An 8,558-nucleotide genomic window follows, 5' to 3' on the forward strand; every position below is an offset into this window, starting at 1 on the left:
AGAATAGGAAAAATGCAGGGGAGTGATGAAAGGGGAAGGAGGTGTGAGAAGGAATTAAAAAGGGAAAGCCAAAAAGCTTTAGAGGAAAGAGAAAAAGGAGAGAAGCTGAAACATGAAAGGAGAGAAGCTGAAACATGAATGGAACTCTACATTTCTTAGATTAGTTTCAGTTCTGAACTTCAGTTTTGGGGCAGTGATTAGGAGACACGTCCCTGGGAGCCCAACATTTGTTTTTTCCTGCTGGTAGTTGTATCCTGCTCTCCACCCCGCTGTTTTTGCTGCTATTTTAGAATCGACTCAGCCTGTGTCATCTAGAGCTTGTTAGAACACTGATGGCAACAGATTTAGAAATCAGGCAGCCAGCTTTATGGGACCCTCTGGCTCTTCTCTATTACTTTTTTTTTCCCCTAAGTTTCCCTGGAGATGTGGGTTAGAAATGAACTCTCAGGGCATTTGCCAATAGATATAAAATTGAGTGCCCTTAGTGTATCACCTGTGACCAGACAAATGGCAGCCCAGGAATGGGAAAGGTAGCCAAAGTGTGAAAACAAGACTTTTGTACTCCAGTGGGATTCACTTACACAATTTTAAGTTAAAACACAATATGGATTACTGGAATTTAGCAAAACACTGCAGTTGATGCTGGAAAGCAGAAGGGTTTGGGAGGCATGGGTCTCTTCTCGGCTCTGTCTTTCCTGGTCAAACTTTTGCCTGCTCCCTCCTGGGTCAGTGTAGGGCAATGTTACTATGTTGGACATTAGGGGCGGCGTTTCAATAATAAACGTGTGTGTTAACATTTTAGGAAACCACAATGGAAGGAGCTGGACGGGACCCACTGGATAATGTGTAAGAAAATGAGGATGATAAAGTTCAGTAGAGGAGCTGCTATGTGAATGTTCTGCCCCAATCCATAGCGAAGAGAACCTCCATGATGCAGGACCAGGACATTATCTCCCTATGTCCTGGGACCCTTCCTGCAGAGAAAAGACCCTAGTTTCAGATCTTTGAACTTCCTCATACCAAGCATGGTGGGGTTTTCAGAAATAGCTAAGACCTCAAAAAGCAAGTCAGTCTTATTTGGAGAAAAGATCCACTCCCTCCCCTGGCCCCCATCCAACCGCTAGACCTACTTGACTAGCGTAGAAAACGCGCAGCATAAACTCCTCAGGAGACTGTAACAGAAGGGACTGGAGATATCCCGTCACCCTGGCAGATCTTGAAATGCTTCATAGCTGTAGCTTGGGTTCTATATACTCCCTAAAATTAAAAAAAATAAATAAAATAGTAACTTGGAGCATAATTGTTCTTATGAAAAAAAAAATTTCTGCTTTATAAAAGGTTTGTGTTTTAATGGGTTCCATTTATAATATTTAAAATTAAAATGTGATTTGAGGAGCGCCTGGCTAGCTCAATATCAGTCAAGCGGCTGCCTTCAGCTCAGGTTGTCATCCCAGGGTCCTGGGATCAAGTCCTGCATTAGGCTCCCTGCACAGCAGAGAGTCTGCTTGTCTCCCTCTGCTCCCCTGTTCCTGCTCTTTAGATTACTCTCTCTCTACATCTCAAATAAATAGGTAAGAAAATCTTTAAAAAATTTTTTTTAAAATGTGACTTGACTCCAGGAATTTATTCCATGTGAAACACTACAGAAATCAATTTATCATGGCAAATTATAACAGGGTTGCTTAGACATAGTAACAACAGAAGATGGGGGAATGAATGAGATTACCAGTGAAAATCTTCTTAAGGCTCCCCTGTTTTCCTGTCCTGAGCTCAGTAAGAAAGATGATTTTCCTGTAGGCAGGAGATGATGGACATACCGAAATTAGAAGTCACAAAACAAAACCTTGACTACCTGAACTCAGACCTTGAAAAGGACCTGCAGAGACTGGATGAGGCAAATCAAGTTCTTCTCAGAAAAATTCAAGAGAAGGAAGAAGCTATTCAAAGGTCAGTCTTTGCAGTTGGTGAGGGAAGGGCTTCTCCTCAACAGAATGCCCTTTGGAATAAAGAGAAGGTGGGAGGAAGATTTCCTTTTTTGTTGATAAATCTTGGTGTATGGAATTCTGAAGCATGAACTGTGATGCCCCCAGAGGCTTTACGTATAGATTTCAGCATTAAATTTCCATGAAGCTGACGTTGTATTGCCAATGCATTTGGGACTCAGTCTGGCCCCCCAAGACCTTGGCTTCCTTAGCTGAGGCACTGGCAGCTTCCTTATGACTAATCCACATCTGGTGTCTGTATTTTTCAGTCTGGAAGGAGAGATTGTCCTGTCACTAGGACAAGCCAGCGAGAGGGAGGAGTTGAACCATATCAAACCTGAGGAGGAGGAGACCTTGAGGAACCTGGAATCAGAGACAGTCAAGTTGGTAAGAAGGTACCTAGAAAAGGACTGTGTGATGCATTTGGCTTCGGTCTCCTGCTGCTCTCTCATTCCCTGGGGATCATCATCCATGGTCCTTGCTATGTCTAGAGAAATCAGTTAAGAGTGCTCGAGAGAGAAGCACTTGTCGTGAGGGCCCCGTGCCTGGGCTCCCTTCCCATTTCCTCTGTGTGGGGCCAGAGTGTCCTTCTCTCCCTCAGCACACTTATCTGCAGACCATATTTTAGAGACCCAGGGAGAGGGAAAGTACAGAAGCAGAGCAGTTGTATCCTCCTTTACTTCTTTTCCACAGGAAAAAAGTAACAAGATTCTGAGCAGGAATGTGGTGGAGCTTCAGAAGAGGGTAAGGGAGCCATCTTTGCTGAAGGCTCATTTCTTAGGAATCTTGACAAAGTCATCTGAACTCCAGAACCCTCTAGTCAGAAAGACCTAAGAAGGGGGTGCCTGGGTGGCTCAGTCGGTTAGGCATTTGCCTTCGGCTCGGGTCATGATTTTAGGGTCCTGGGATTGAGCCCCACATCAGGCTCCCTGCTGTGTGGGGAACCTGCTTCTCCCTCTCCTTCTGTCTGTCTCTCCCCCTACTTGTTCTCCTTCTCTCTCTCTCTCTTTCTCTCTCAAATAAATAAATAAAATATTTAAAAATAAGAAAAATATTTTTAAAAAGAAAGACCCAAAAAGGAGCAACTGGCTAAACAGATGTGCTCCGTCCCCTCTGCCACTCACAGCGTCTATTAGGATGAACACCCCATTTGTTTCCTGGGATTACAGATCTACTGAGAGAGCTAAGGGACTGACTATGGGAGAAAAGATTTTTCTCTTCCTGCCCCAGCCGTTCTGTGCCTTCCTCCTTGCTCCCTGGGCAGTTGTTTTCATGGCCTATGGGAGGCCATGCCAGCCCAGAGTCAGGCAACTCCCATGAGCACACTTTTCTATCAAGTTTATACCTGGGATCTAAGTTCATTAACCACCACCATTCCATAGCCCTGCAACCCCAAATTCTGCCACGATCGTAGCTTTTTATGTCTCTGTGCCTCACTCAGTTCACGGTTTGGGGGATTTCAGATTTCAAGGAGACATAAGAAGGATGACCTCAATAAAGAAACCCTGAAGCCAATGTTGGCAGAACTGAAGGTGAGTAGAAGAGCAAAACTAGAGATTTTCTGAGAGATGTGTGTCAAGTCTAAGTTCAGGGGGAACTGCTTTCAAGGACTCTCCCAGGTGAGGTATATCTGTGTGCTTCTCAGAGGAGAGCCAATGTCTCCTTTACCTCATGGCCTGTGGGGCATTCATAACATGACAAGTCAAGTAACCGCAGAGGTCACTTCAATGTCATCAAAGTAGAGGGGATTGCCCCAGACCTCATCAGCCATCAGTCACTAGAACACACATGCTGAAGGCACATCAGGACCCACCAAGAAGCTTGTGTCTGAATGACACAATGTGGATATTCAGGTAGGATGTGAATACAAACTTCCATAATTACACAGAGATGTGTCAATAAGCTTACCTCATTTTTCAAACCCATGGCTTCTAGTCCAAAAATAGTTCTATTTTTAAAATGCAGTTTATCTTTTTCTTCTATGAGAAGGTAGATCCAATGAGGGCGAGAGATTTTGTCTATGTTGATCACTCCTATTTCCCCAAGTACCTGGAACAGTGCCTGGCAATAGTAGATGCTCAGTATTTGTTGAATCAATGAATGAACTGGATGCCCCATAGAGTACAGAAACCCTGCTGGGAAACGTTGTACAGATTTATGTGAGTGCACCCTCAGGGAGAGAAGAGGGAGAAAGAGGCCTGTGAGCTTTGGTCAGCTAGGCTAGAAGAAAGAGGATGGTAAGGCTCAGAGGAAAGGCAGTCAGATGACCGAGGCTTGAATGTCAGCTCTGCCACCATGTGACTTTTAAAGAACTTAAACGCTTAACTTCTTGCCTCTGTTTCCTCATCTATCAGGTAGGGTTAATGAGAGTGCCCACCCGAGGGTGAAAACATGTCCTCAGTCCCTCAATACATGATAGCCATTTTTATCATGTTCTCTACTGGTCTGGAGAGAGGGTGATCATTACCCATTTGCCTTCCACAAAAGAATGCTATTAACTTTCTGCTGTCTTCCAGGGGAGACTACAAAAGTCAATAGAATCCTGCACAAGGGAAGAGAAGGAACTGCTCCAGGTAGAGGCAGTGTCTCCTCACTGAGGGTCTGTCCAGGATGTAAATGGGAGACCACCCCAAAGTCTTAGAAACAGGACTGCTGAAGGCATGGGAGGGGGGAGCAGAACATCTGGCAGAGGAGTTTCTGATTCACATGCAGGTGAAGGGAGTATGAAAACTTATATTCCAGGTACTGGTTTTACCATTTCTTAAACACGCTTTTACCCTTAATATTCAAAATACTGTTGCTGAATCCCAAACCTAAGTGCCCCGATCACCTCTCCTGATGTTTCACCTGACAAGCAAATGACAACCGAGGCAAACAATTTAGTTGGCCTCAAAATTATACCGTGCCTATGAATGACGAGATCACTGCTTTGCGATATACTTGTTTCCCTTTAAAATCAGAAGTTGCTAGGTAACCAGCCAAATGTCCAATGCACCAGTTAGGGTCCCCAGGAGTAGCCCAGGCTTGGTTCTGGTGAGACTTGTTAATTTTCTCTTCTTTTTAGATGGAAAGTGACTACCAATCTTTGCACCAGCTCTGTAAGGACCAGGCCCACTACATAAAGGTATTTTACCTGTAGGGGCAATTCAGAGAAGAGGCAGAATTTCTCCAAAGCCATAGGTTCCTTGGTTTCTCGTTAGGCTAAAATCTGCCATTGGGGAAAATGACTTTTATATGGCAGCAACAACAAAACAGATGTATGTTAAGGATTTACCTTGTGCCAGGTGATGGCATGTATGGTACTTTTAAGCTCTCCACATGCATTATGTTTCTACATTAATTTGTCCAGTAAAACTATGGGGATGCTATTGTTATAAATCAAGAGGGCACTGGGGTTTAGGGGAGTTAGGGAATGTGCTCCGGGAAAGCAACAGCAAGCATCAGAGCTAGGATTTGAATTCAAGCAGAATCCAAAGCAAGAAGTCTTTTTCTTTGCATATATATCCATCTAGTCCACTGTCTCCCAATTTTATTAGAACATTTCCCTACTCATGTGTGCACACTCATGCATGCACCATTTGGAGTATTAGGGTTAGTCTTAAGGAGAATCATCAATGATATCGTAATGAAAATATGGGGAAATTCTTCATTATAACAATTCTTTATTGTTGTTTCCATGGGAAGAAATACCAGGAAATTCTGAGAAAGATGGAGAAAGAAAAAGAGGTGCTGCTTCTTGAAAAAGAAGTGTAAGTTTGGAAAAATGATGTCCGTGATTGAGGGCAGTGACAGTCTCTCAGCCATCTTGGGAGGGTGCAGTGCTTCTCAGACTGGTTTTTGTTTTTTTCTGGGGTTTTTGATTTTTGTTTTTTGATAGTCCTTTCTCTAAGTGATAAAACTATTCTCTCATGCTTTCTCCTACAATTTTTTTTATTGTGTTACTGTTTACACTTAGATTTGCATTCATCTGGAATGTGTTTCATCTATGGTGTGAGGTAAAGATCAAGATCATGGTTTTCTGTGTGGAGAGCCTATTGACCCAGTGCCGTTTATTTAAGAGAACGTGCATTTTTCAGTGGTGCCTTGTTTTATAAGTCAGGTGACCACACACGTGTGAGAATTTCTGTAGTTTCAACTCAGTATCAGGTTGATGTCAGGATTTTTCTTCACTGACTCTCTTTTCCCTTGAGAATGGACCACATTTTCCTGATATCTCTGTATTTTGAACAGTTATGAGTTTTGAATGTTGAACAGTGAATGCTATCAAGAATCTGAAAAATAAATCATCGATGTTGCATGACTTAGAAAAGCACCTTTCATCAGCCCTCAGATTATGTTATATCATTCTGAGATCTGATTTTTTCACCCAGATTCAAAGCCCAGAACGACTCTTCGCAAATAGTGAAACCTGGGTCAATTCTGGTAGAAACCATCCAAAGCAACATGGTAAGTCTTCCTTGTCCCACACTGGAGTTTTCCTTTCTCCCTTTCACCCCTGGGTTCTCTCTCCTTCTCTCCACATCCTCCTCCCCGTTGTAATAAACCTAGAATTAGGACCTAATGAAGTTCAGTACCTTGTTCCACACTATGGCCACTAGGAAGTGGCAGAGTCAGGATTGAAACCCAGGTAGCCAGACTCCTGACTCCTGGGTGGCTCCTGGCTCCCCTGCTACATTGCCTCTCTTTGACCACATGGACAGGCACAACTGTGGCTTTTTCTCATTTCCCATAGGAGAAGACCATCATTAAGAAACAGAAGAGAATCTTTTGGTACAGGTAAGTGGTAGAATCTTGGTTTTTACCCAGTGTGGACCACGTTCACTCTGTAGGAGCGAGTGACTTCGTAAGGGCACAAGGAATAAGGATGAATACACCCATGAGCCAGAAAATATCAGGCAGCCCTAGATTTCTCCCAACACTTCTTTCCTTCTTTTCCTCAACACCAGAGTTATGTGGAACTTGGTGGTTGGAAAAAGTAGCTCTTTCTTCAAGATGAAAGCTGCAGGTTGCATTTTACTTTGCATTTCCATTCTTATGGTTCTTGGTATGACCCATTTCTATTTTTCAGATCCTGAACCTAATCATCTCTGCTATCTTCTTTGCTGTGGAGATGGTTCAGGGCTCATTAATTTTCTCAGTTCTTTTATAGTAGGCTGTAACACTCTAGAAAACAAAAATCACCTAAACTCTCTATGCCTTTTCTGTCTTAATTTTTTCAACAAGGGGACTAACTCTGAAATGCTCCATGTAGCACTTGAATGGAGAGCTTCAATTTATGACATTTCAATATTATTAATGACTGAAGGCCTTAGACCAGATTTCAGTGTGAAGTTTTCTTGGGAGCACACTAGAAAACAAACCCACGCCTACACACCCACACACTTTATTGTTTAACTTGGTCTCTTTTGACACTTGATGTTTAGAAAAAACCTATCCTAATGGTTTTGCCTGGATGTTCATGTCAGAGATGTCCCGATCTTATTTCAAATTCTAGAACTCCTTGCTATACTAGACCAGAAGAAGACCATTGGTCATCAGACTCATAGGTGTGACAGTCCTGAACATTTTCTGGCAGCCCCCCAAAGGCCTGCCTCGTATGTAGTACCTGGAAAAATCTCCTTTGGCAACTCCAACTTTTTTTCTATATGGACATCTATTCTTTCAGAGGGCTTATATGTCAGGAGAGCCATGTACAATTCCTAACCACTACATCCATCTTCTTCTGCTATCATGTATCCCCTACCCTCATCCTTTGGGTCTCTATCCCCTTATCAGTTTTGTCTGAAGAAAGCAATTCAGTTATTTATGAGTGTGAGCTTCCCCTCCTACAGCTGGATCCTGGTCTGTCCCTGTCCCCCATGCTAACCAAGAATGTCTCTTTGTAGACATTTCAGGTGTCTTGTCTTCATGATCATGATCTTCATTAGGCTGCTGGGCTATGTGCTTTTCCACCTGCAGTACGTAAACCCAGACCTTCTTGTGGATACCCTGCCCATGGTAATGAGCAGGGACACCTTGAAGAGGCTGAGGAAGGTCTTATTTCCCCTCCTCACCCTAGAGGTGGAAGACATTCTACCGCATTAGTCTGAAGTAACGTGGGGGGCTCCACATGGCCCCCAGTGAAGAAGGGGGACATGGCTGTAGCCCTGAGTCGGGGATGGGTCAAGAAGGAAGTAGAAGCCTTGACTTGGACATATGCCCTCTTCATTTCATTCTAGTCCCTTGCTTTCCCTTTGCAGTGGCTCTCTTTTAAATAAAGACTATGTTTGACCAGTGTTCACTGTGTTGGTCTGTGATTTGGTCTGATTCCTGGGGCCTCATTAGACATTCACAATTTCTACCTGTCTTGAGAAGGCTTCCCCCAGGACTTCCTTTCTCTGCTCCATACTGAAGAAAGAGTAGAGAAAAAATCCCGTCTTCATTTGTAACATTCTCCACTTCCTCTGGGGTAGATATAAAGCTATTCAGTTGAGAAATCATGAAGTGGATATAAGGCTTGCTTTCAGTCCTTCCTGAAGTTTTTAATTGTTATATTATTTATATTTTTATATTATTTTATATATTTATATATTTTTA

At 43.1% G+C, this 8,558-nt stretch overlaps 1 protein-coding gene across 1 annotated transcript; it reads left to right on the forward strand.

Moving 5' to 3' along the window:
* Nucleotides 1–811: 811 nt before the first annotated feature.
* On the forward strand, nt 812–8,077 carry LOC131998680 (transmembrane and coiled-coil domain-containing protein 5B-like). Its single transcript, XM_059371164.1, has 11 exons — nt 812–846; nt 1,798–1,947; nt 2,252–2,369; nt 2,676–2,726; nt 3,446–3,514; nt 4,499–4,555; nt 5,047–5,106; nt 5,667–5,731; nt 6,353–6,428; nt 6,715–6,758; nt 7,868–8,077. The coding sequence occupies exons 1-11, from the start codon at nt 812–814 to the stop codon at nt 8,064–8,066; spliced, it is 924 nt and encodes a 307-aa protein (XP_059227147.1). The 3' UTR covers nt 8,067–8,077.
* The last annotated feature ends 481 nt before the right edge of the window (nt 8,078–8,558 follow it).

This window comes from Mustela nigripes, chromosome 13 (genome assembly GCF_022355385.1).
Source record: "Mustela nigripes isolate SB6536 chromosome 13, MUSNIG.SB6536, whole genome shotgun sequence".
Taxonomy (NCBI): Eukaryota; Metazoa; Chordata; class Mammalia; order Carnivora; family Mustelidae; genus Mustela; species Mustela nigripes.

Excerpts from the sequence above, each read along its gene's own strand:
- LOC131998680 (XM_059371164.1), top strand. The coding sequence starts at position 812 with ATGGAAGGAGCTGGACGGGACCCACTGGATAATGT. Across the intron at positions 847-1,797 it reads CGGGACCCACTGGATAATGT|GCAGGAGATGATGGACATAC; the intron begins GTAAGAAAATGA and ends ATTTTCCTGTAG. Across the intron at positions 2,370-2,675 it reads AATCAGAGACAGTCAAGTTG|GAAAAAAGTAACAAGATTCT; the intron begins GTAAGAAGGTAC and ends TCTTTTCCACAG.